Source organism: Daphnia carinata, chromosome 1 (assembly GCF_022539665.2).
Source record: "Daphnia carinata strain CSIRO-1 chromosome 1, CSIRO_AGI_Dcar_HiC_V3, whole genome shotgun sequence".
In the NCBI taxonomy this organism is placed as follows: domain Eukaryota; kingdom Metazoa; phylum Arthropoda; class Branchiopoda; order Diplostraca; family Daphniidae; genus Daphnia; species Daphnia carinata.
Window position 1 is genome coordinate 2,584,331 of NC_081331.1, and position 26,813 is coordinate 2,611,143.

General features: G+C 38.6%; 7 protein-coding genes across 10 annotated transcripts; 2 read left to right on the forward strand and 5 right to left on the reverse strand.

The window, feature by feature from the left end:
* Window positions 1-363: 363 nt before the first annotated feature.
* On the forward strand, window positions 364-2,202 carry LOC130692315 (uncharacterized). Its single transcript, XM_057515398.2, has 3 exons — window positions 364-603; window positions 672-1,169; window positions 1,623-2,202. Exons 2-3 carry the CDS (start codon window positions 676-678, stop codon window positions 1,738-1,740), a joined length of 612 nt encoding a protein of 203 aa, XP_057371381.1. The 5' UTR covers window positions 364-603; window positions 672-675; the 3' UTR covers window positions 1,741-2,202.
* A 2,420-nt stretch (window positions 2,203-4,622) lies between these two features.
* LOC130692321 (calcineurin subunit B type 2) lies at window positions 4,623-6,456 on the reverse strand. Its single transcript, XM_057515405.2, has 6 exons — window positions 6,320-6,456; window positions 6,022-6,061; window positions 5,780-5,956; window positions 5,590-5,711; window positions 5,413-5,535; window positions 4,623-5,325 (listed from the first exon to the last, which is right to left on the reverse strand). The coding sequence occupies exons 1-6, from the start codon at window positions 6,320-6,322 to the stop codon at window positions 5,278-5,280; spliced, it is 513 nt and encodes a 170-aa protein (XP_057371388.1). The 5' UTR covers window positions 6,323-6,456; the 3' UTR covers window positions 4,623-5,277.
* Window positions 6,457-6,756: 300 nt separating this feature from the next.
* LOC130692310 (BTB/POZ domain-containing protein 9-like) lies at window positions 6,757-10,804 on the reverse strand. Its single transcript, XM_057515391.2, has 13 exons — window positions 10,645-10,804; window positions 10,066-10,268; window positions 9,687-9,816; window positions 9,580-9,618; window positions 9,323-9,514; window positions 9,069-9,263; window positions 8,904-9,003; window positions 8,616-8,832; window positions 8,425-8,561; window positions 8,266-8,358; window positions 8,002-8,191; window positions 7,555-7,741; window positions 6,757-7,489 (listed from the first exon to the last, which is right to left on the reverse strand). The coding sequence occupies exons 2-13, from the start codon at window positions 10,257-10,259 to the stop codon at window positions 7,193-7,195; spliced, it is 1,971 nt and encodes a 656-aa protein (XP_057371374.1). The 5' UTR covers window positions 10,260-10,268; window positions 10,645-10,804; the 3' UTR covers window positions 6,757-7,192.
* Window positions 10,805-10,887: 83 nt separating this feature from the next.
* Window positions 10,888-16,275, forward strand: LOC130692320 (E3 ubiquitin-protein ligase synoviolin B-like). Its single transcript, XM_057515404.2, is given in 15 exon segments — window positions 10,888-11,100; window positions 11,155-11,316; window positions 11,374-11,545; window positions 11,634-11,725; window positions 12,613-12,620; window positions 13,699-13,870; window positions 13,938-14,030; window positions 14,099-14,251; window positions 14,321-14,369; window positions 14,444-14,674; window positions 14,752-14,851; window positions 14,918-15,060; window positions 15,121-15,320; window positions 15,380-15,584; window positions 15,653-16,275. Coding segments are annotated over 15 exon segments (2,307 nt in total). The 5' UTR covers window positions 10,888-10,980; the 3' UTR covers window positions 16,060-16,275.
* Window positions 11,911-13,313, reverse strand: LOC132088562 (speedy protein 1-A-like). The gene is made up of 6 exons (XM_059497488.1): window positions 12,911-13,313; window positions 12,694-12,838; window positions 12,439-12,616; window positions 12,293-12,374; window positions 12,150-12,237; window positions 11,911-12,077 (listed from the first exon to the last, which is right to left on the reverse strand). Exons 1-6 carry the CDS (start codon window positions 13,275-13,277, stop codon window positions 11,951-11,953), a joined length of 987 nt encoding a protein of 328 aa, XP_059353471.1. The 5' UTR covers window positions 13,278-13,313; the 3' UTR covers window positions 11,911-11,950.
* LOC130692317 (large ribosomal subunit protein mL49-like) lies at window positions 16,100-17,230 on the reverse strand. Of its 2 annotated transcripts, XM_057515402.1 has the most exons (5): window positions 17,056-17,230; window positions 16,772-16,952; window positions 16,507-16,637; window positions 16,269-16,430; window positions 16,100-16,202 (listed from the first exon to the last, which is right to left on the reverse strand). In XM_057515402.1, exons 1-4 carry the CDS (start codon window positions 17,134-17,136, stop codon window positions 16,284-16,286), a joined length of 540 nt encoding a protein of 179 aa, XP_057371385.1. In that variant the 5' UTR covers window positions 17,137-17,230; the 3' UTR covers window positions 16,100-16,202; window positions 16,269-16,283. The 2 variants fall into 2 exon arrangements, with proteins under 2 accessions (XP_057371385.1, XP_057371384.1); XM_057515401.2 differs by lacking the exon at window positions 16,100-16,202 and having other exon boundaries at window positions 16,244-16,430; window positions 17,056-17,229.
* Window positions 17,231-19,157: 1,927 nt separating this feature from the next.
* On the reverse strand, window positions 19,158-25,034 carry LOC130692313 (homeobox protein unc-42-like). Of its 3 annotated transcripts, none has more exons than XM_057515394.2 (6): window positions 24,277-25,034; window positions 21,720-21,892; window positions 21,216-21,323; window positions 20,342-20,527; window positions 20,135-20,258; window positions 19,158-19,970 (listed from the first exon to the last, which is right to left on the reverse strand). In XM_057515394.2, the coding sequence occupies exons 1-6, from the start codon at window positions 24,680-24,682 to the stop codon at window positions 19,861-19,863; spliced, it is 1,107 nt and encodes a 368-aa protein (XP_057371377.1). In that variant the 5' UTR covers window positions 24,683-25,034; the 3' UTR covers window positions 19,158-19,860. The 3 variants fall into 3 exon arrangements, with proteins under 3 accessions (XP_057371377.1, XP_059352809.1, XP_057371376.1); XM_059496826.1 differs by having other exon boundaries at window positions 19,158-19,967; window positions 20,135-20,273; XM_057515393.2 differs by having other exon boundaries at window positions 20,135-20,273.
* Window positions 25,035-26,813: the final 1,779 nt, after the last annotated feature.

The following is a 26,813-nucleotide window of genomic DNA, read 5'->3' on the forward strand; positions in this document are numbered from 1 at the left end:
GGACGGATCCGCATCCTTTCGCTGACGTTCATATTATACGCATAAGTTAAACTTTACTCTTTTCATTCGATAATCTCTGGATTAAAAGTATACTGAAAAGTTTCTAATGTGTCAGCGAGAAAACTGCTTGCACTATTGCACATAAGACAATGATACGGTGGTTGAATTTCTATTGTTCGCTCCTTCCTCCGGCGTCCGGATGGACGCATAGAGTTTGAAACTCACGAAGGGCGTCAATAATACCTAGTATATATGATGCCAGGTGTTGTGTAGAGGTTTTTGACGGCAAAAAAGTATGTAGAAAATACATCAAGACAGAAAGAAGGAAAAAGGAAGACGTGCGATATAAAAAGTCGACTGTCGCGCCTTAGTTGTATGCATTCACTTATACAGCGTCGTCCTGTTGCTTCCTCAACTCTCTTTGTCAGTGAAATATTGTTCTTTCTTCAAATTGAATTTATTTCTCCCGAGTGCAAAACTGAATTCTGTTTTTGACACGTCATTACTCTGACGTCCACAAAAGCAAACAGCCAAGAAGCTTCGAAAACGTGTAACCGGACCATTTGCACTGCTCAACGCGTAGAAATTTAGCTAAGTTTCAGGGTGGGTGTCCAACTTTCGACATAGGAGAAAATGCTATCCTTATTAATCTTTTGAAAATTAATTTTTAGGAAAATGACAAACCAGGTTTTCATTGTGACCATGTTTTTGTTGGCTTTGGCGGCCAGAGCCATGAGTGCTTCCTTGTTGCACCAGTCCAGCATCGAAGACGACAACGAAATCGATCACATGGAGTTGGCGAAGGCTGGCGATAAGATAACCATGCTGGAGATGACCAAAGCCCTCCTTCTGGAACAAGTAGCTCGGGCCACATCAACTAGCGAAGTGTTGACACTCAACATTACGAATTTGGTTGTCCTGCTGGTCATCAAAGCCATTATTTTTGGCTTTGGATTTCTGGGCAGTTTTGGACGTCGGTCATCACCGCCTTCATTCGCCGAGTTTCTCATCGATCGAAATGATGTCATGATGGTGATGAGCTACGCGTTGGGTTCTGCCACTGAAGACTACAACTGCCTCTACCAAACGGCATGTGACGAGCCAGAGTCCGCTCAGAGATACATGTCTGCTATCAAGATGCTTGTGAAAGGCGCAAAGATGTTCAAAAAGTAGGTTGATATGACAGAATATCCATGTCAATGGTTGCTTTATCCCCCATCGTTCCAGGTATGGTAAGTAAAAAGATATGGGGAAAGTATTAGACAAAAAAAATGGCGAAATACTTGCTGAACAGGGTACGTCTGTCTTAAGTGACATTCCGTTGTATTAAGTAATCGTTCTTCTGTGCATGGCGGAAGAAAACCATAAGGAAAATGAGGCCAGACATTACTGAAGGACAAGGATTTCCTATCTCAGCCAAAAGTCATGCAGAGTAGAAATTTTGGGGAAAAAAAGGGAATGTTCTTGTGGCGAGAAGTTTTATCTTCCATTACGTGTACCGGTAGTGTTGTCAATACTCGTGCATTTACGACTGACAATAATCTATTGTGGTCAAAGTTGTAATCAGAGAAAGCTCCAAGAATGAAAAAAAATGCAATAATCATGTTATTTTTCTTCCCTAGTGACATTAGCTTCAAACCTGATTTCGAAGATGTCATCTACGGTGTGGAAGAAGCCATCGAGTTCCGTAAAAGTGGTGGTCTCTGCCGCAAACAATATGTCTGCAAACCGATGGAATGAATTTAACTTTCTGCGCATCACGCACAACAATCTATCGCTTCTGGCTAAACCTAGTTCTGGACTCAATCGTTTTCTCTATTCGTTATTTATCGTCTTTACTAACTTTGGTAAACATATAAGCTAACAATCCCAACTCTATCGATCTTCGGTCTTCCCACGTTCGTCCAGTTTGAATCGATCAGAGTTGGGATTGATACCTGATTTACAACTTTAAACTGCTTTGATTCCTTTCTTTGTATGCCTAAGAACATTTTGGCTTTGAGGCCATCACTTTCTTGTGACACCCAAACTATTGACAGAGCAGAGCATTTATAGATGTTTAGAACAACCACTATATGATAATCGTGTACATAGGAGACTCCCGTTTATTTCGCGCTGTATGTGATCGTGTGCCTTTCCCCAGAAAAACTGTACTTCAAGGTTAATTCAATGACAATGAAAATAAAGCTATTAGGTCCCCTATGATCAAGGCTGAAAATACTGAAACAACTACATAACGCCATTTGACCCACCCTTTTTTATTATTTTATAGACAACTTTTATTTTCTCGTTTACCATTTCTTTTAGCCATTTTAGAGAGATCCAGTATCACCATTGATAACAATCCATCTTCCAATAACTAAAAACATTAATTCAACAATCCAATAACTACTATGATATCGCTGTATTGCACTATAACTACTTTGATTGCGCATAATTTAAAAACTTCATAGATTACGTGAAAACGAACGTGCTAGTTAGAATTAACGTTCAATTTTGAGCCTTATGTGTGTATTTTTTCGAATTCTGAGAAGATTCGATTTTTGATGATTTTCGTAAAAATGAGAAGGCTATAGCCTTCTCACTTTTTCAATTTTCGTCAAATTCTAAATTTAGTTTAAATTACATTATTCCGATTCGAAATTGATCGCTGATCATGAAAATCGGGTTTATTTTGACATTGGCCTTTTAAAAAATGAAGAAAACCGAAGAAAATGACCGTGGGAATTTTGCCTCAAAAACCTGCAAAAACTGGCAGTCACTGGAATTGGTTGAAAATCACAGGGTATACTTCAAATTGAATGCTGATTCCGAGAAAATTACAATTTTTTTCATTACGTCAACCGTTTTGGAAATACACAAAATCGAAGAACTTACTAGCGCGCCAGTACGTTACAGCACTAGCGCGATACATAAAAGTTCTTGGTTTTTTCTTAAATAATCAAAAAGTAGGGATGAATGCACGTGATTTAGACTCAACATTTAACGAGAACCCCTAAAATTAACTTTGTTTTGGCGTGGAACTTATGGATTATGAGGAATCTAAAATATAAAATAATTGTGGTATAAATTTGAAACCCGACAATATAAGCCCTCCTTTTAAAATTTTTGAAAACAACAATGGTCAACAATTTACGCGATTTAGATTCAAAATTTTACGAGAATAATGAAAGTGATTTTTAATTTGGCGTGAAATTAATGGTTTTTGGGTAATCTAAAATATTAATGTAGTTGCGATATAACAATTTTGATTGCGCGTAATTCAAAAATTTCATAGGTAACGGGAAAACTAATCTACCAGTTAGAATCAGTGTACGATTTTGAGCATAATGTGTGTTTTTTTTATTGTATTTTGAGAGATGCCGCTTTTTGATGATTTTCGTAAAAATGAGAAGGCTATAGCCTTCTCACTTTTTCAATTTTCATCAAATTCTAGATTTCGTTGAAAATACTGTATTCCGATTCGAAATTGATCGCTGATCACGAAAATTGGGTATATTCTTATGCTGGGCTTAGAGATTTTGAATCAACCGTAAAAAACTAAAAGTCGGGCTTATTTTGTTGGGCTAATTTTGCCGGGCTTAAAATTTTGTCCTATTAAAAAATAATATCATTAAATCTAGATAACTCTATATGATTCTGATTCAAAATTTAACAAGGAACATGATAATGAAATTGTTGTTACGTAGAGTTTATAGTTTTTGAATAATCAAAGAAGTTTGATGTGTCACGCTAGCGCTGTAGCGTACTGGCGTGCTAGTAATGATTCGCACCCAATTATATATTTTAGATTGCTCAAAAACTCTAAGCTCTACATAAAAACAACTTCCATTTTCGTGTCCCTTGGTTAACTTTAAATCAAAAGCATATATAATTATCTCTATTTAGTGATATTATTTTTTAATAGGAAAAAAATTTTAGCCCGACAAAATAAGCCCAGCCTTCTGTTTTTTTTTTGTTTAATTCAAAAACTATAAGGCCAATTAAAAAATAAACTTTATTTTCGTGATTAGCATTCCATTCTGCATCGAAATCATGTATTTTAAGCGAAATTTGAAATTTGGCCAAAAATGAAAAAGTAAGAAGGCTATAGCCTTCTCACTTTTTCAATTTTCGTCAAATTCTAAGTTTCATTAAAAATACATTATTGCGATTCGAAATTGATCGCTGATCACAAAAATCGGGTTTATTTTGACATTTGCCTTAACAAAATGAAGAAAGCCGAAGGAAATGACCGTGGGAATTTTGCCTCAAAAACCTGCAAAAACTGACGGTCATTGGAATTGGTTGAATACCACAGAATATAGTTAAAATTGAATGCTTAATCCTAGAAATTGCTTTTATTTATTGAACCAACCGTTTTGGAAATACATCGCATCTAAGATCTTGCTAGCGCGCCAGTTCGCTACAGCTCTAGCCTAATACATCAAAGTTCTTCCAGGCATTCACTTACTAATGTCCGCTAATGTAATCATAGACTATATTGCTCTTTGGGATCGTGTTAGAAATCGTGTGGACAATAAACTCAAACTCTAATAGGGATGCATGGAGGCAATGGTTAAGTGAATAATTAAATCAATTTTGGTTTGAGATCAATGCTAATCAAGTTTTTGAATGAGATATTTCTTCTGCAAGAAGATCAAAGTGTATTTTAGTTCAACTTGAAAAAAGGAGAGGTAAAGAGTTGAATATAAAGGAGAAGGGTCAGGTTAAAAAAAAATCTTTATTTTGAAAAAGAAAAATTTGAAGTCATGAAGGACGGGATAGAAAATTCCATACACCGACTATTTTTTTTTTTATAACACTCAAAAAAGCCAACCAGGTCAAAGCGGGCGTGAAGATAGGAAAGGATCAACTGGTTTCATGGTGATCAGGAAAAATAATTATAAATTTCAATTTGAAATACACAACAGAAAAAGGAAGTACAGCAAATGCAGGCAAACATTACTTAAATGATAAAGTCAAAACTCGCTCTAGACACAACCTAGGGGACCAGACGCGCGCTCAAAAATAGAGTGGTTTCTTTCCGGGAAACCACCCGCAGACGATGGCCGCTTACAATAATAATAGCAATTCAAAAAAAATTATGATGATAATAATTCCGGGCGATCCGTCTGCTAGAACTAGTGGGCAAAAATGAACAACCCAATCAAAGTTATCTCATGCAACACGAAGACGAGATATGACACGCAATAAAAAATTTTCTTGCTGAACCACGGAAAACTCTCGGTGCAACATTTGCCACGCACGAAAAATACCGATGGGCCTCAGTTTCATCTATACGTCAACGACCATCTTTTTGTGCACGTCTGTGTTTCCAACCACCTGAATAAGATACAATTCACATTAAACCAGGTGACTGTTTCCCATAACATAAATATTCGTAAGTAAAACGTAGTAATCAAGGCTTACAGCACAAAATTCTTCGAAAGAGATTTTTCCATCTTCGTCCTTGTCGGCGAAGAGAATAGTTTTATCAACTATCTGCTGCAACTGGGTATCCTTCAAATTGTTGCCCACCATCATTTTTAACACCTTTGAAGAAATTACATTGTAGTTTTTGTTACATGAAGAACGTATCATATATACTTGAAAGAGTTCACCGTTAGAAATGGCTCCATCATTGTCCATATCATATATACGAAAAGCAAAGCGCAGCTTTGATTCTTTATCACCTTTTACACTGAATTGTGAGACACCTTGAATGAATTCTAATTTGAGAAAAATTATACATTTTAGTTAATTAGTGCTAAATTTATTCAATATCACAAAATTGTACCTTTAAAGTCTACTTCTCCATTTCCATCTTGATCGAATATATCAATTACTCGTTGAACTAGTGGATTTTGTTGAAGTTCAGGGAGAGACATAAACTCATCCACACTGAGGGAACCAGAGTTGTCAAGATCTAACTTCCTAAAGCGCTTCCCCAGTCTTCGAATCTCATCGGCATCAACTAGGGAGTAATGAAACTTTTTAATTTTCCTCTAATCCCAATTTGACTACAACCCTACTACTTACAGTTTGAGCACATCTCCATAGGAAGAGAACTTTCATTGCCCTGTAATCAAACAATCACAACTATTTTAGCATAAAATTCTACGTGGTATATTAAAAGTATGTTTTAAATGCTGTATGATGTATAGAGAGAATGTAGTTATAATATTAAAGCTGGTTACAAGCAATGTTTATCTGCAAATAGACGTAAAAGTCTAGCAGAAGTCCGTATTAACAGACCAGGAGAAAAGAAACATTCGTGTTCTAGGACCCCTAATACTGTCGTTGAAGGCCATTAAACAAACCAGGAGGAAATTATTACCATTTTTCTTTGATTTCAAGTGGCGATCTGCACAAATAGAATTGAAAATACGACGGTAACTGAACCACTAGTGGATGCACTCGAGCTAGAAATCAACTGCAGGCTAAAATTTCTTCTTTTCGCACCGTTGTCAAATCTCGAATATCAGACTGTATACCCTTGCTGCGCGTGGCCAGCGCTCGCCGCTCTTATCTTCTTATGCTAGGTAGAGAAAGGAGGGGAGTACGCAAGTATTGATTCACTCCCGACTCCCGAGCTAAAGAAACTCAGGATATTGGTGCCCCCGCATTAGACCATGCGGGAGACTACGTACGAAAGGTCTTTGTTTCACACTCATGCAGGCAATTATGGCTGCCAGAACGCCCAGAAATGTTAACACGGTTTGTGATGACAAAAGGTTTCTTGACAAGTTGTTGGAAAAAGGAAACAGTCAAACGTTTTTCACTATGCAAACGATGTATTGTTAAACAATAGGCTTTCTACAGATATAACTTATTAGAATTATCAGCACCAAATTTCAACCAAACTCAAATAAAGAGACCAGAATTATCGACAGGGATAGCTTTAGCTAAAAGCTAGGCTCATTCATTGTCAAAACGAACTCTTACTCCATGTCTCTAACCAAATTCAATCATCACAATGAGTATTATAAACTCTGCCTCTCTTTTGGCGATATCAGGGATGGAAATCAAATTCCATTTGCATGGTGTGTTGGAACAACTATAGTACTAGGCTTTGTTGACATGTTGGCGGAGTAGAAGTATTAGGTATTTCACGACCAAGTAGGAAAACTGGCTAATCGATACCTGGTTGAGGCAAAAAAAAAAACCGTTCAAACGTTCATGCAAGTAAGAAGTGCCTCAAATGGTATTATTATTGTCTTGGGCTGCGCTGCGAAGTGAGTGATCCACCTGTAAATCTGATTGGAAGGTGGATTTCTTCCTCCTCATCTAGGTTACGGCGTTCACGATCAAGTGGTCTCGGATTAAAATTGCTGAAATGATCGGGTAATGGTGGTGGGGCAGGTGGGATAGCGGCATCGGCTGCTACTAGGGGACTGGGGTTTGACAAGGGTGCGTCTACAGGTACCTGAGGAGTTGAAGCCACCACCTCTTCAAATCCATTTCCATCCTCTTGAGCAGGACATTCAAAATGAACACAATGAAAAACCTAGTGGAAGTAGACAATAGAATTATGCAACGTTTTCAGCGATTCACTTGTGACAATCAAATTACATCGTTTGCCGTGTTTTGAGTTCCAACAATTCTTACGTATACAACCGGTTGTGGCACAAAGCTTATACTTTGCCATGATTGGCAAGGCTGACGACTCCTGTCACAAACCGTAATCCAGTCGCGATTATTTGTCGACACTTCAACATAAAAACTGTATCGACGATCATCGCAGTCCCAAAGCAAAAGCCTGAAAAAAAAAGTACTTTAATATCCAATGCTTTTTCTTATAATTCTCCTTAAGCAGTTAACGTTTTTTACAAGAACTTAACTATTATAAAACAGTTTCGTTTTCAAACACTCCACGGTTTGGGTAATCATTCTAAAAAAAAACAACTTAAACTTTAAAAAAAAACTATTATTTACATTCATCTTTTAACGACTAGACCCACATAAGTTTTCACGTGACACTTCGCAACTCTAAAATCTTTTTAAAATTATGCAACGTACCTCATTGAGCTGACGATATATGGTTGGGCTAACTGAACGACAATTGCCCCTGATCCGAGCTGATGACAAGTATAGCCAGAATCCCAATCATAATTTTTTGTGTCTCCATTTAGCAGTGCGTTTCTGCTTCGACTTACACCTTCCACAACACATGCAGAAAGCTGGATTGTGGCAACATTATGTTTTGGCACTGAGAAAGGAAAACCCGTGCTGAATATCATAGGTAAACGTAGATTGTTAAAATTTTTCATTATTCTAAGTTACCTATGAGCTCTTTTTCTAATCGGACGACAACTGGTGAGTAGTATGCTTCAAGAGAAACAACATGGAACACTTTATTAACGGTGTTGTGGGTTCCTATCGTACAAAAAAGATAAAAAATTACAAGATTGTACTTTTCCCAATGTTAAAGGGTATCTTTACCAACTATCCTGATGAAGCGTACAACTCTCTGGGGGAAATAGACGCGCTGCCACGAGCGGCAATGATAGTTTGAGTAATCAACCACCCGTACCCAATCACGCTGATCCATGGAAACCTCGATGAAGTATGAATATGACCTTTTTACAATAAATTTGAAGTATTACGCCTTAATGGTTTCTTAGAAGTTCTACCTCATATCTCTGTCCCACAGCAGGACTTTTATGTGGTTTATGATAGAAGGCTGTCCAAGTCGGACTACAATACCAGCGTTACCGTCTTCAATTGGATGTCGCGTGAAGCCCCGTTCCATATCATAATTAGTAGTTTCGCCATCTAAGAGGGCGGTGCGCATTTCGCCTTGCAAAACCTGGGCCCCGAGTCTTGAATGAGCTACGTTTACCTCAGGCACTACCAAACGGATAAAAAATTTGCAATATAATTTTTGGCGTATCTACTGAACTTGGTGATAATTATCATACTTAACTGGCCACGATAAGGGAGATCTGAATCGCGAGATTCAGTCCGAAATTTAAGTGCGTCAAGGATAACATCACTGGATACTAAATGACTTGGCCGTACCTATGTGGTAATATCGATAAGTTCTCACTATAGAATTCCGTGGGATGTTATATTAAACGACGTACTTCATTTAAGAGTTCGGAGAGCGTGATTAGGGGTAATCTGACGGACTTCAGAACTGAATTTAGTTCATTAGATGTATCTTCTTTGACGATACAATCGTCATAGCTGTTGTGATGCCACCAGCGCAAAACGGCGCGAAAAATTTCTATTTCAGCGACACAGAAAGAATCACGCTGAAGAAGATCACAGAGCGTTCCCTTAAGTACAGAATAGACATTAATAGCTTGGGCAAAAAGGGAAACGAAAACTAACTTACTGGAGATAACTGAAGAAACGCTTCGCTTTGGAGAATATCCGTTGCATGTTTATCTGCATATTGCCTGCATGCTTCCATAAGAGCGCGTAATTGGTATAAGTTGGCGACGTCGTATACCAAACACATATTGGTTTGACTAAGAATAGATTTTAAGTAGTCGGAAACAGACTGCTCTAATTCCGGAAAAGCATACTATTCAAGTTGGAGAAATTAATATTAAAATATAACGTTGAGGCCCTTCTAACGTTTTGTTATACCTGATGTGCTAGACCCAACAGGTCCTTCACCAGTTCCTCCTAGATATAAGAATATAAATGTGTACTTCTAGAAAAATCATCATTTTCACCAAATATCGGTTACATACCTTCATATTGCTAAGACTGACATATCCTGTGTAGACATACTTGAGGAGAACATGGAAAGCAGCAGCACTAATACCCTTTAACTCAATCTCACTTTTTTGGCTTTCCAATAAGCCACCAAAAAGCAAAGCTCTATGGACGTATAAAATTTAAACATAAACAGTAGTTCCGATAAACACGAAGTCAAGAACATTATCCATCCCTTACACACATGTAAGTAAGTCAACATTAGTACTGATGTTATTTGGTTTGATTGCTAATTTTCAGTAATATTTCTCACTTCATGAAAGATCATATGGGTGAATCAAAACAAAGTTCCCAGATCATACACAATGCATTACAAAACATTCTTTAAAATGCCTGAATACATGAGTTGTATACCTGAAATATTCACTTCTTGATGCCAAGATGATCTTATGGGCAGGAATTCTCTGGTTTTCAACAATAAGAGTAATATCCTGGTAATTGTCACTCAGAAGAAGAGTATTCAGGTTGTCTGACAATGATCGGACATGATCAACTTCCCCTAATCCAAGTGGTGGGGCAACAAGACCTAGTTGCTGTTGGCTGCTCATATCTGAAATCTAACAGATGAGAAAATTATTAGATAAATTTCATGTCCACCGTTCCTATCAAAGAAAAAACACTGTAAAATATGAATAATAAAAAATAAAAAGATGAAATTTCATTCCTTTGCCAACTAACCGAATTTATTTTATTGAATAAAAACTAGGTATTGTGGAAATTATAGTAAACAAGGATGTTTCTAAGGGTCGTTTTCCTGTATAATTTAAAGACCCAAAGTGATATTCTGGGAATTTGTCTTTTTGAATATGGCACCTTGAATGGGAACAGCCAAAAATAGCAGAGACGATAACAAACGATGTATTTCTCCACAGAGGAATACGTGTACCTATTAGGTATACTTAATAATTATGCCAAGCTAACGACGGCTCTTACCGTATTTTATGCAGTTTGCATCAAGTTTATTTCTCCATAATAACACCACATCACTTGAAATTATTATTGTTCCCTTCTACTTTACAAAACTGCGATCTATTTTTTGCGATCTGAATACGAAAAGCGTCGACAGATTTTGCTTCTATTTTTCTAAAATAGGTGTACTGCTGCTGTCTACTTATGGGTCTTCTCGCTAGATGTCCCGTTTGACAAATGATGCAGGGTTGCAGACGTCAAACTTTGCGTACTTGCAATTACAGCACGTTTTACATGTTGACCGATTCACACAAATTGGGAAAATATCAACATTAATCAAATCAGAAAGCAAAAAACATTATGAGTTCTCAGCGTGGTAATGTGTCTAGAACCAGGAAACAAAAGCATACAAACTCTATTAGTTATAAAAATAATAAGCATGGTGAAACACCTAAAACTAAAGCTTTGAATAGTTTGCAGGTATTAAACGTGAAGCCTGTATCTTGAACATTAAAAGTTACTAAATCTCAATAGATATGCAACGTCTGTGCCCACTGCAAGGATGTACTTGAATGGAAGATCAAGTATAACAAGTACAAGATGCTAAGTGCACCCGCCAAATGCACCAAGTGCTTAGAAAAAACAGTTAAGCAGGCATATTCCATTCTCTGTCAGCCATGTGCAGAAAAAGAAGAGGTTCAAAGTGGCAATGTGTTATTTGGAGATATTTATAAATAGTCTTGTATGGTATAGTTGTGTGCCAAATGTGGGAAAAAAGAAGAAATTGTGTGTCGACCAGAACCCACTGTAGCTGAAAAAGCACAAATGGAAGCAAAGTTCCAAATGGAACTAAAATCCTTGAGTGAAAGAAAACGTCGAACATTCTTGAGATATCTTGACAGACTTGGTAAAGCCAAGGATGAAGGTTTGTTTTCAAATTCAAATTATGATATTGATGATCATCAAATTGATATGCAAATTATTAACATAAACCATGTTATTTACTTTTGTAGATGATGGTGAGATAGAGTCAGGAGAAACAAAACGAAAACCCACTAACTGGATGGAGGAAGCTGAAAAACGCCTAGAACTCTTGAAGCTTCGGGTAGAAAAAGATGGAGAGGAGGATGATGACAAAGATGATGATGATTGGGATGATTTTGGTAGTGCAGATGAAGACTTAAGTGATACAGAAAGTTCATAACAATACATTTAGTGGATAGATGATGAATTGAATGAAAGGGTGGTTAACTCTACTTACTTAATAGTTTTTGTACCCTACTGATCTGAGAATCACAGCTTTTGTATTTTGCCTCGTACCAACTTAAATTTAGAAGGACAAAAAACTAAATTTGGCTTCTGATTTGGTGGGGGGGTGACGTTTCTTGAGAGTCAATCTGTTACCTGCAGTCCTTGCTTCCTTCTTGGCTAAAATAGCTGCATTTATTTTTTCTAATCTGAGATAGAATGGAACAGAAATCAAAACACCAGAAGCGCGAAAGGAATATTATCGACACTGTGCTACTCACTTCAAACATGGTTCACACTGTCCATAAAACGGATTGGGACCCGATACCAATTGGATAAGACTGCGACTGTTGTGATCCTGAGCGGGATCTAAAATTTAAACCTGTTTAAAGTGTGCACCATCGTTAAAGTTAGGCATACATACAGCGTCTGCTCTGATATACTCCTGAATGATGTTCGTGTCGCTTGCGTTTCCAAGCCCAATGCTCTGGACACAAGGCTATTATCTAGAGAAATAAGGCAAAAAATTAGTGAGCTTGTCATCAAAAATTGAATGTAAGATAGAAATACATCTTCGCAAACTTTGCGCGAGACTAAGGCTCGGTAATCCATACGGACAAATAGCTCGTAACGTAAACGATGCATGGGTACAAAATCTTCGTTGCCGTTCTGAATCGTTGCTGTTTCCCATTCGACAACCACTTCTTCGATTAAAAAGTTTTCTTCTTCTATTTCGTGTGCAAGCAGCCTAGGTTTGTCATAATTATTTAAAGTTAGCGAACAACAAAATGTAAGTTAAATAATTAATAATTCGTGGCCAATTACAAGGCGGTACAGAAATTGTCGTAGTTATATTCTTCATGTCGAAAGCCAGCTCGAAGGAAATATGTGAACACCATAGCCAGCAAGTACGAATCTGCAAATATCTTGCATTTATCGTATTCCACAAATCTCTTTATGCGATCGTCTTCTGTAATTTCAAAGTCAGTAAAAATACATCGTTTCAAATCAATCTTTTTGTGTTAAACAGGAATATTCCTACCCAACAACATGAAGAAATCTTTCATACGTGATGGGGTAAGTGAGACAGCCATCGTCTTTTTTTTCCATGTTCCTGTTGCCCAGTTATGATGAAAGCAATTCCTCACATTGCCAAGCCATCGACCAAAATCACATATTGCGTCAAAGTATCCGTTAGAGCAAGCATTTTCATTATCTTCACGGTATTCGACAGTTTTCTTCCTCTTGAAAAGCTTGGGAGGTCCAAGTAATCGTGGAAGGACTGTTTCAACAGCGAGTCGCCACTCCTCCTGTCCGACCTTCCTCTCAACTGCATAACATGGTTTGCTAATATTTGGAGGTAGGGAAGTCGAAATTTCCTCGTGCTTAACGGTATTTCCAATAACCATGATGAACGTAGATCACGTTGTTATGTAAAATCACGAATGATATGCTCGAATACCAATCTAACGAAAAAGGGTTGCTTCGAGAAGGTTGGAACGAGTAACCTATTAACTTCACCATGTGCTTCCCTTTACTCTTCCTATGCCGTTGGTGTTCGAAATTCGTAGAACACCGCGCGATCTGCTATCCAATCAGAAAACGCCAAATCTTTTCTAGCTTTTCGCCAATATTTTTCCCAAAAATATTTTTGTCGAATTCTTTGTTTTAATTCACATTTATTGTAAGAAAACACGCGCTGGGATTTTAAACAAGTTGTAATATTGTTTGCGGCGTACAATTGATGTCAATCATGCGTTACTGCTTTTGCCTTGGGGGATGTTGTTCACTCGATCCTTATTCAACGTCAGCACTGAGCAACGACACTAGTGATGTAAAAGTTGTCAAAAACAGTTAATGAAAGCAAACGAAAATGCGTATCGAATTAGTTATTCTAGGCAGTCTTGTTTTGTCTACATCAGTAGTTGGGAATGCATATTACCAAAAAAAGCAATTTTATCCCTCTGTGGTTCACATAACAAAATCCAATCCTAGCATGATGGTAACCATTGACCACTTGGAATACTTCAGGCTAACAAAATACTAATTATTTCAATTTTAACATATAGGTGATGTATATTCAAGCCCTAGTCATTGTAGTTTTACTGGGCAAGTTGATGAAGCGAGTGTTTTTTGGACAGCTGAGAGCTGCCGAAGTTGAGGTATATTTGTCAATCAATGTTGTAATCCATTTTGAATTCAACATCAAACAATCGTATTTAAATTTTAGCACCTTATTGACCGGTCATGGTATGCCATAACGGAAACATGTTTGGCTTTCACTGTGTTTCGAGAGGATTTTTCTACCAAATTCGTCGCCCTGTTCACCGTTCTTCTGTTCCTCAAAGCATTTCATTGGCTGGTTGAGGACAGAGTTGATTATGTATACACTACTCCATTAAAGAGTATACCTGTTAGCCTTATTTACAATCACTTTTCTTTTAAATTCTAGATGGAAAGAAGCCCCATAATATCTTGGTTATTTCATTTTAGAGTAACATGTAAGTCTTAAAAGAATATGTGTTTACATTTTAAATCAGGTACTGATTCTAAATCTCTTGGGGACTTATTTTAGCACTACTGTTTGTCTTGGGGGCCCTGGACTGGCATTTCATTCAAGTAGCATACCAGGCAACCCTAACTCAAGGAGCATCAGTACAACTTGTGTTTGGCTTTGAGTATGCCATTCTACTGACTATGGTTGCAATGGTGACAGTAAAGTATGCTCTCCACACTTATGATATCAACCGAGAAAATCCATGGGAAGACAAAGCCGTTTTCTTGCTCTACGCTGAACTTGCCATTGGTATCAAACTCATACTTCTCTTTTTGTTCCTTAAAGCTGAACGGGAAAAATTAAACTAATTGCGTGCACAAATTTAGGTTTCATTAAAGTCATTCTATACATGATGTTCATGTTAATCATGATACGAGTGTATACTCTACCGCTGTTTGCAGTGCGACCAATGTACCTAGCTATGAGGTAATTCTTTTGATAAGTGCTAATAAGTTTAATCGTGACGTTTTCTGATTGTATCTCGTGGCGCAGATCGTTTAAAAAGGCATTAAGTGATGTAATCCTTTCACGGCGAGCAATTCGCAATCTAAACACACTTTATCCGGACGCCACAACAGAAGATTTAGCTAACACAGACAACGTCTGCATTATTTGCAGAGAAGAAATGGTTACGGGTAATTTACTAATATAGAATTCTTCATTGTAGACTTATTGATGTAACTTCTTTTTATTAGGAGCTAAAAAGTTGCCTTGCAATCACATCTTCCACGCCACTTGTCTGCGATCCTGGTTCCAGAGACAACAAACTTGCCCAACTTGCCGACTCGAAGTTTTGCGCGCACCAGGCAACCCTATTGGAAACCCAGTTCCCCCAGCTGCGGCTAACATGAGACAACCTCAACAGCAAGCCGCGCCATCTCCTCCTCCTCCCCAGGTATTGGCATTTCATACATCAATGTTGTAGGTCGAGGTACAAACTGTCGTTCATTACAGGCAGCCGCAAATGCACCACAAGCAGCTCCCGTTCAACCACCGCTACCGCCTTTCATTCCTCATCATCCTCCATTCAACTTCCCTTTTCCAATGCCGAATATACCCCAACAAGCTGGTGCAAACGATGCTCGCTACGTTCCAGACACAAATGGACAACGTCCTGTAATGCCTCCACCGTTCTCCCTTCCTCCATTCATGCCATTCGGTATGTATTTTTGTCTCGAAGTTGGATCACGCATGTTCACCACCTATTTATTTATTTTGTATGGTTAGTTGTCCCACCTCCGAGACCGCCTGCAAACCTAGGCGCACTCAGTGATGCTGAGCTACGCGCAATGGAAGGACAAGAAAGGCGACACCTGGAAGCAAGGATCCGTGTACTCAGGGACATCCAAACCTTGCTTGACGCAGCCGTGCTTCAGATGAATCAGTATGGAATTCTAGTGGCACGCCTAGAACACGAATCCAATAATAACACTGAAACTGTAAGAAGCCCCGGAGAAGAAGCTCCAGCGTCATCTGGGCAGCAGGCGGAGGAACAGCAACCAGGTGTCAATGCAACTTCTTCACCAGTGGAAAATGAAGTTTTGACCCCAGAAGAAGAAACAAACTTGAGTGATCAGGAAAGATTGAGACGTCGACGTGTACAGAGATTTATGAATGGCGGAGAGCAAAACTAGATGTTTACTCGTTTTCAAGGAATTATATTTATAAAGGGTGTTCACGTAAAGAAGATTTATTTGGTTGTATTCCTTCGTGTGTTCTTTTGCCTCATAAATAGGATACCCATTCAAATGTATCCTTGTAAATAATTCCTCCATTGCTTGGTTTTGGGTGAGACATGGACTGTCAAATGAGATGACGTTTGTAACTAATACATGTATTTTACCTTTTCAGTTGCTATTCAAAAACCAGCATTTATCAACCATTTTTTGACATGAAGAGCATAATCTCCTCTAAACTTGATGTACATGGCAACCTCATGCACTTGAGAAACCACTGGTCTTTTTGTTACTTCTTCCAGGTAGGACTTGATGGCTTTTTCCATAGCCTATAACATAAAAATATAACATTTATGCTCATAAAGTGAGCAAACTAGACTGGTAGGTAGAGGGAAGCAAACTTACCCAAATGTCTCCTTCTATATGTTTAACCATAGTGATTTTTCTTTGGTTTCTCACTGCTTCAAAGTTCAGGTAGACAGGAACCATAAAATTCTTTGTTCTTTTAACAAAATATGGTAAATTAGGTGGTGTATCTAAAGAGTCAGACAAGAAATGTTATGTAAATGAAAACATTGCAGAAACATGTTGAAATATGACCACTTCTTTCTGCATCATATTTTTAACTGAGATCATTTCTGTCTGCATGACTAAATATGACAAGATTAACCTGGTGGTGGAGTCCAATCAGAAAAATAACTTCCATTTGTAGGAAAAGATGGGACAACGGTGGGAGGCTTCAATCGTTCCACAAATTTCCAGTTATCAGATGAAACTTCGTGGTACTGTGTGTAATTTTCTGGAGCTTTTTCTTTTGGATTTGCTGCGTAGGAACTGTAAAATGATTTCATCTGAAGGGGAAAAAAATGAGGTTCTTACAGCATTGCAGATCGAAGATCTGTAATCTTTTTTCAAAACTGAGGTATTTTTGTTTTTTATTAGAAAAGTTCTTACATTTAAGCAGGATGCAAATTCAAACCGACGAGTATTCATTTGCTGTCGGAAAGCAAACGAACGTGCCGCAGCCGAAGCCATGTTAATCGTGGATTTCAGTAAAACAAGCTTTGAGAAATTAGTTTTTTAGAATCGCAACTGTAGAGTCGTTTGCAGCTGGATACAAGATGTGCACGAAGGCGATGCCGACAAATGTGCATCCTCGTAGACAGGTAAAAGAACAAAACGTAAAAAAAAAAAAAAACGTTTAAAAAAATGCACCACTAATTTATTAAAAGAGCTACGAATTAACAAGATTATAGAAAACAATAAGAAACGAGATAACATGTTAATAATGGTGGTAAAACTAACTGGCAAGCCTGGAACAGTCTCTAGGCAAAAAATGGCTAAGGTGATTTTTGCATTTGATAGGTGCAAAGTGAAAGCAAAGGAGGACAAATGGCACGATACTGCTACACGTACACGTTGATAAAAAACATAATAAATCTATTAAAGTATGTTCTTGTTGTATGTGCCACTTTTAAAAATTTGAAGTTGGCATAAAAGAACTTATTTGTCTGCTTGACAGTTGTTTATCAAACAATAGCAAGTCTTGCCATCTCTCTGTTCGAGGAAAATTGTCATTTCTTCATTTATCACGTTAAAAATATAATTAAAAGAAAAATTACTCTGCATTTGTAAACGATTTATTATCTACCTATTCAAAAATATCTTGCGCTTTTCTTTTCGTTAAAGTAAGACAGCACGCCCTCTTTGTATTTGATCAATATTACTGCAGGATAAAAGAAAACAGCAGTTGAATATATCTTTATGGGACTATTGTATCTTAAATTGATTAGAAAAGTGTAACAAGGCTGCTTTTTTAGCTTGCCACATAAAATTTTAAAAATAAAAGTACAGGTTTTATAGGTTTTGTGTGCTACTAAACATCGTAGTCTCGTAGCACACTTATCATAATTGAAAACTTGGAGACTGCAACACTCGCACGATATCGTAAGTGAGTGTTCGCTTCCCTCCCGAGACTATCTTTTTTTCTTCGAAAACTCGTTTTACGTAATTGTACTATATATGGTCAATATTAATTTTTCGCGTTTGCAAAGTTTTTTTTTTTTCATGTGAGTCGTATTCCATACCTGGATTTTCAACAAAACAGAATCTAAGTTGTTATAGCGCAACATTTTAAAATTCAAATAACTAAAAAACAATAAGCTCTTCATAAAAAAGGAATTGATTTTCGTGATTCTCGTTTAGTTTAAATCGAAATCATGCATAATTTGGTATATCTAAATTTTAGCAAAAAAAAAAAACAAATAAGCCTGAATTCAAGCCCGACTTTTTAAGCCCGACATAAATATTTAATTTCGAATTCGATGAAAGCTAAACTTCTATAACTAAAATCAAACGCTGATTCAGCATAAAGTAGTTAGTTAATTAGTTTCCCCGCCAATTAACCGGCTTTTGGAATAAAACGAAATGAAAAGGGTTTTTATCGCATTCACCATTATTAGTAAAATTTTCCAACCAAAACGAACTTGATTTTCAACATCCTCGTAAAATTTGGCACCTAAATCATAATTTTGTATAGCCATTGTGAGGTTTAAAAAAAAAATAAATAAATAAATAAAGACGGGCTTATTATTTTTGTCGGGCTTATTTTGAAGCCGAACAGTTCTGTGAAAAAAAAACTCGGCCCTGAAATTTCGATTTGGAATTCGATGAAACCTATCCTGTTATAACCAAATTTAAAGCCAATTCCGCATAAAATATTAGTTATCTCTTAAATTACGTAGATTTAAACATAAAACAAAAACTGCTCAAGTGCTTTTAGCACAATCACGTTGAATTCGAATTAACTCGTAAACTCGTAAATCCCAATTGGAAGTGGATTGTATCTAGATGTCGTTACAGGAACTCAAAAAATTAATGAAATGAATGGTTAACTAGAAGAGAATGGTAACCAGTAAAAATCTATATCAAGTAGCATTCCATATTTGAACCAGATATGACAAGATGTTGGCTGTTTGGATGTTTTACTGTATTCGCCATTACAAGAAAGAGAGTACAAACACTTGTGGTTTTTTTGGTATTCACGGAACAAATCCTTGGGTGTAACTATATTTATTCAAATTGGTAGGACAATGAACGTTGCGTCGAAAAATGAAATGTGTCACAAAGAAAAAAAATACGTACTAGGGGTAATGTTCAGTAAAAACGCTGTCATTGGAAATTACATATAAGAAAATTGCAGTAGATATAGTTCAAGATGTAACGTGTAAAACTCAAATAATATCTTCCTTCAAATGACAGGGACAAGAAAAAGAGCTTCTATTGAGTATTTTTTTTTACACCATCAATGCACAGAAGGATTGAGAATGAAAAGAGTCATTCATGACTGTAGGGTTATTGCACAATAAAAACAATAAAGAGAAAACAAAATGAAATCGGCAAAAAAACAAATTGGCAGCTACATCGGGCATTTATGATACAGAGACTTTCGCGCTTGATGATTACATTATGAGCACGATATAAATATGATAGAGACTGGAGCCCTTCACCAACGAAGGGGCAATGAAATTCCACGTTGGAAATATTTGGATCCCACGACTTGCGAGAGAGTTTGGGTCTGATGAATGTTGTTTGCAAACATGTTTTGCTGGAATTTCTTTTTAACTGATCCGCAATTCAAATGGCCATATAATAAATAGGTCATATAAACAGGGATTAAACATACGTCAATAAAACTGGAATGATTTCTTTCATTCACTGGGAATCTCGGTTCAATTTCAAGCAATCGAATGAGGCGACTTAAGATTGGTACTGAAGAACGGGCGTGGTCAGGTTTGCCGAGTGGGCGGAGTTCATGCGCAGCGCAGTCAAGCTTTTGTTGTACCATTCGTCCTCGGATGTCATGCCTGCTGTGGAAAAATATGAATACATTTTCTTTTTTGTTTTAATTCATTTCATTTCGTAGAAGAAACCGCAAATATTATTAATCCATCATCGGCGTTCATCCTATAGTTCTGTACCGTTTTTCTCGTTTTAAGTTAACGAATATTTCAAATAAAAAAAAGGAACTTACTCATGGAATCTTGGCGTACAGTTGGCATATGAGGCGGAGTATGAGCTGAAACTCCGAATGGTTGTGCCATCGACGTGTAAGCAGCCGCAGCGCTATGGTTCATCTGGGTCAAATCCGACAAGTACTGCGAGAATTCATTCTATGAGTTCAAATTCTTGAATTTATATCGACTCGGATAGTCAGATAACTCGATCACACTATACATACTTGTGGATATCTGTTCATCTGGAAGGTATTGGGATGAGGATAGGGTTGATATCCGCGACTAGCCGTCGGGTAAATGTTCCTCATCATGGCGGCTCCATTGCAGGCCGGCAGAACGGACGGAGCCAGAGCTTTTTGCAATTGTTTCTCCTGTTTGCGATACTTGGCGCGGCGATTCTGGAACCAAACCTAAGAGAAAAGAAACAATTTAGTGACAAGATTCCAGACAGCAATAAAAAAACCTGAATTATTCATTCTTCTCAATTCACTAATGCATTCATAATATTCATGACATGTACTTCCCCTGTTCTTTTTTTCAAGTGGCTGTCCCTACACACGACTGGAACACCCTCTCTAGGTAGGAGATCCCCCTCTCTTGCGCAGCACTTTGCCAGTAGAAGCGGAAGAGACCCTCGTCCACAGCTCGCCGAGCTCGAATTGCTTAATAAAGTGAAAAAGCCCTCCCGCAGAGCACACATGACTGTATTTCAAGCCGGCGACACCCTAATCAAGCCATATATGGCGTGTACCACAGATCGCGGCGGCGGTCATCTGACTGTCAACCAGTCGCCTAATCCGCCTGCTGTTGTACGAAACCGCGGTATATACTCGAAGCACGGTGAATTTGAGCAGTCTCGAGACACTGATTCAGTGCACGTGCATTTTTTGGTTGTACTCCACCTTCTGGCGTTATTTCGGGACTTCTGAGAGCCCTCCTTGAATTTCAGACGTAAACCCATTTTCTTTCTATGGCAAATTCAATGCATTTGAGCAGCTCAGTAAAATGACATTTGATGGCCTGACAATGTCTATCAATACCCGGCGATTGGATCAGTTTAGCATGCTACAGAATTGAGATACATGTGCGTTTATTTACCTGAATGCGAGCTTCATTGAGTTTGGTGACGCGAGCCAGTTCTTCGCGGCAATAAATGTCCGGATAGTGACTCTTGGCAAACGCTGCCTCCAGCTCTTGTAACTGCTCCTATTCGTTTACAAATGAAGACATAAGTCTATGATTTTAAGGTTATTGCACTGTAATATCAGATTAGAGTTCGTTATTTTTCTAAAGTTATATTAAGCAACTCGATGCAATGAAACCGTAACATTCGGAAGAATTCAATGTTTCTTATTACATCATATTAACTCTATTTCAAGTCAAGTACGGCCATTCTTCGAATCTGAAACTAACTGTAGCAAAAGCATTTTTGACAATTAAAAGATTTTGTATAACCAAAATTCAATAGAGCTTAGGCCTCTCGTCATTAACGCTAACCATTAAACGGCATTTCATTGAATTGCCTAGATTTATAATTAGTCTAACGAATAAATTTAAAACGAAAAATAAATATTAGCTTGAAATATAACGTATGATATCTACTTGAGTGAAGGTAGTGCGGTGTCGACGACGTGCAGGAGTGGGACAAGCAGCCGCCGTCGGGTTGTGGATGTGCGAATTGCCGACGCAGCTATTCGATCCTCCGCCTCCTCCAGGACCGACGCCACCGAGCGAAGAGCTTTCCGACTTGAGTTTTTTGAAAGCGCCTTCGGGGCCTTTACATAAAGGGGAAATTTTTTAAATTGTATTTCTTCTTTTATTCACAATAGTTTCTCTTTGTATGTACAACACTTCTCAGTAGATCGAGGCCTAAAGCAATACAACATGCAAATAGATCATCAAATGAAGAGCAAAAAAAAAGAATGACGGTGCTCACGTCCTCTCATTTTCTATTTATAGATGTTCGCATATGCGACAATCTCATTCTTTCACACGAAAATTGCATTTTAAACACTTTGTATTTCGCCCCTTCTGAGTTCAAGAGCTTGATGCTATTCGCACTTGAGAAAAGAGTCAAAAAAAGAATTGAATCTTCTGCCATCGAGAGGTTACATCAACATGCTGGCCACTTGGTATTTGCTATTGTGTATCTCTTTTATCGGAATATAGTAAAAATGATTAAGAGCACCGTTTCTATTCAGATCGTCGCTTATTTGTTTAAGCCTTTGGTGTTACCCTCCACTGTGTAACGACACACTGTAAAAGCAGCTTGACGGATTGTACTTGACTGCCCGTCTCTGTGTACGTATTTTAGGGGTCGAGGGGATCCTCTTAATCCTCCCCAGTTTCAATAGAAAATTCAAAGAGTGTATATGTAACGGGGTACAAAGAAGAGCACACACACAAAAAAAGAGTTACAGGATCTGATGGGGCTTTAAATAAAAGGGACATGATTGACCCCAGAGGTCGGCAGATGGCCCAGTCCGGACAACTCTTTGAATCTGGAATCCCGCAGCGTGCTCTTACATGTTGTATTTTAATAGAGTCTTTTTTTTTGTACAGCAAAAAAAGTGTTGAAAGAGATTCAAAGAACTGACAAATGATGGGGGTTAACCTAACTGACTGGCACAAAGAAAGAAACCCATCAGTTGAAAAAAAGAATTGATGTAGTCCTGATTGGCGACGCCAATTGACGTCTACGATAAAAAGAAAAGGAAGAAAAATCCTGTATAATTAGGCCGAATGGAGGAATGCTAATTGACAACCTGTTCTCTTCAGAAAGGCGTCAGGTCATTTTTTTTTTTAACATCGTTCACGATCATTATTAATTCCGCCACGACTACACATGTCGTTCGAAATTCCAATGTCGTTCAATTTTCTTTGTCAAGTCATAGGCCTAGACCCTTTTACTATCAAGTGGACCAGCTGTCATTTCCCTTAATAGGTCCTTACTTCTTTGAAATTAAAATATGGAATGAGATAGTTTCATACCTAGGACTGCCAACACACGTAACGTTGGTAATAATGTACTGAATTGAAATATTCGCCAGCCAACACAATTTCAAGTGTTCAACAACACGTCAAGACAAGGACTGTTCACCTTGCCTCTCTTTTGCTACGTCTGGTTGTTTTTCACCTGGGGTGTTTTGATTTGCAAGGATTTTACGGACCCATCCCTTGGTCCGAGTGAACCATTAAGTTCTCATTAGTTTACGGGGATGGGTTGTGGGAATGTTAAAAATAAAAAAACAGAGATAAGGATGAGGTTAGAAAAGTTTTCCTAGATATTGTGCTAGCAAAAGTCAGTTTGACTGGAGCGTCTCAACTGTTCCATCAACTCAATTATTCGATTTTCAGAGGAAAGCAACGGTAAGTGCAGCGGCCAATCAAATGACTTTGGCTGATGGGTGAAAAAAGAAAGTTTTTTTAGACGTTTCCTCAGAGCACTCAACACGGCTCACCGCCGCTGTCTGAATTTTTGCTTCCCTTTGATCTTATTGCTGCATACCTTGTGCAGTGCGGACTGGATACGCTACTGGCGGCTATACGCGCTGGATAAGTCTTTCCTTTGTCTCTATGAAACCATTGCTGTATAGTTAGACATATTCTTGAACCTCAAAAAATCGATCTTTTCATTCAGCTTTCCAACTTTAGACAAGTTTCTCGTGTAACCTTCAAAATATCCAAATGGGATCAAAAGTCTTACTTTGCCAAGCTGATCAGCAAAGACGCTTTCCAAAAGCGTTTCTATATTTCTAATAATTTTAAAAGTTTAAAATGGAATCAGCCCGTTCTAAATTGAAAAAATAGCAACATATTGTGAATTCAATGGCAAGTTAGAAATTTGATATTCGAAGGGATCGTTGGCGCAATTGTCAATAGATGTGATGTGGCTTTTCGAAAAAAAGGGGTTTAAACTAGCCTGGTGCATGAATCGTTGAATTGATCATTTGACACTCTTTGCAACATGATATCACTACAAGCAGCAATCTGGTGTACATTTATTTAAAAACTATTCTTTATTTTGTCCAACATCAGCCGGCCTGATTTGCATTTACCCGATTATCAATTGACCAAGCTACGGGACACCTATTCAGCCACACGTTCTACAATTACACGCTACCAAAATAAATTTTAAAAGATTCAAATAAACACTTACCAGGTAGGCCGAGTGGATTTCCAGAATTCAGCAAACCTCCAGCTCCTGATTGGATGCTCTGCGAGCTGGATGTAGACGGTGCGATGCTCGTAATAGACGAATTGCCACCACCGATCAAATTGTGATGATGAGACGAATGATGTGAATGATGATGAGACAAGCCCGCCGAATGATGATGGTGATGATGATGGTGCAAGTTCTCCAGAGCGTAGAGTGAGGTCAAGTCAGAGGTTAAGCCTGGCACGGACGTCGGGATCAGGTGCTGGCCGTTGTTGCTTCCACCTCCGCTGCAAGTCTTCCGTTTCATGTCGCCGTTATTGGAACTTTGCGGCGAAGATTCGTTACTGGTCGAATGTAGCAAACTGTTACCAAGCTCTAACTTGGACGACGACGAATAAGATTCCATTGCGCAATGGATAAGTGACAAGAGACGTGGGCAATCGAGCGTGAAGAAGGCGACCGATTTCAGCGGCCACCAGATAAAAAAAACGCTGATGATCAAGTTTGATGCGGATCGTCAATTCTAATCAGTAGAAATGACGTTCATCAATATAGCTGAACAAAACCGTGAAATCGGAGCTTGAAACGGAAATGCGAGGACGTCGTGCTGTACTTTTTGTGTTTGTTGTCGTCGATAAGAGAGGAGAAAAACAAACAAACGCGCACCGTCAATAGCTTCTACGGAAAATAGTGTAACACCTGTCCAATCGCATTAGACTCTTTGGTGGTGCTGCGGCGGCTCAAATTAACTTCATCTTCGTCAGCAGGCAATGAAGGAAGGAGCAGGAGCAGAGCACTGCTGGGTACGGGGCACAAAAGTTCAGCCAACTCGGTCCGCTCCAAATCGCGCAAAACAATCACTGAACACACGATGCCCTCAATGATAAGTAACAAAGTTAGCCCGTCAGGCTCAAGTCTTATAGCACAGAGGACGGGACCCGTGACTCGGATGGATTCGGATGGTCTACGGGGAACGGCCCTCGTCCCAGTCGAAGGGGAGGAGTCCTACCATCCGATTGGATGATTCCGACGAATTCACGCTATTGCCGACGTCTGTAGCCTCCCGCATCGCAGCTGTTAGCCGAGCTCAAACCTACCCCTAGTGGCTGATTACGCGAGAGAGGGGCGGAGGCTCTCTCCTACACGTTCACTTCCTCTTTTCACGACGACCAGCGCAGACGTCGATCGTCTATTTCAACTATGGATCGAAAACGGGACGCTCCTTTCTCTATCGTCGAGTCAAATCAATAACCTGTTTTCCTTTGGTCGTATACTATTAACTATGAAGTTATAGCGTATAACACAAAAACAATGAATTAATGCAAGCCTTGTCCGTCGTTGTATAACAAACAGACTCCCCATTTGCAAACAAAATGCTCAAACGGATATGTCATTTTTTTAATGAACGGGACCATATGAAAAATTGTACTAAAGTAATCCTTGTTTCGATTAAGGTGTGTCTTTTCTATCCTTTTGTTTTAGGTTTTCCTTTTTTTGTTGGTGACGCTATGTGTAAGGACAATTGAAAGCAGGTTGTTGCGGTCAATGCGATAATTTCATGTGTTTGCCTAAGATCATTATGGGCGAAATTGACTACTGTGATCCAGTTGAGTACTCGTGTCTAATACATTCCATCAAACAGCAGGATGAAATTCGCTTTTCCGCACGCCGCCCGCCTCAAACGCGATTACACAATTAGGGCCTAACAAACTATTGAAAATCGCATCAAACCAGGGCGTCATCGTTCTGTAGCCCAACGTTTTTTTATGGGTTAGATGGGCTATAAATATATGGGTTATATAGTCAGCGTTTCTTCCTGCCTCCAGGAAGTCGTACACAGAAAAAAATCTAGTTCCGAACAAACTATGTATACACACCGGACGGGAAATCCCCATGTATGGACCGGGGTGAACGGACTATGCGCAGTGTACACATCCACAAGGATGTACGCAACACATACGGGGAAAGACATCAATGGCGTCGGCAGACAAGCCATGCATGGCTAACTTCGTTTCACCATAGGTCATCCATCTAAATCAGCTTTTGATCAATCCTAATCGAATGGAATTGCTGACGAGTATTCCTGTTCAGCGACAAGACATTATTAAATACGTCAGCGTTGATAACAAAAGCATCACTAATCTTTGGTACGTTACGCACTGCCATGCCTAATACATCAAAAGAGTAGATACGCTTTATAGGGATCAGACAGCAACGATGCTGCACTTATTATATTCGTATTTTTAAGGCATTACGTAATGCCCCACGTAATAGCAGGCCGAGCGTGTCAATCAAAATTGACGTGCTAATAAGCGAGCTGTTAGATAACTGCGATCACGTAATAGTTTGTAAGACTACCATTCAAAAGAATTTTGCACCTTTCATGATTGCAGAGGATGTTCTCCCTTTCTGGGCCATTCTTTTTCTGTGGTCAGGCCATCGGATTCTCAAATTGCCTTTTTTACGAGGGCTCACCTGCTGGCAGCCGGCGCTGGAGTGTGTCCGCCGCGTGTCGCACCCACCTTATTCCCCGCACT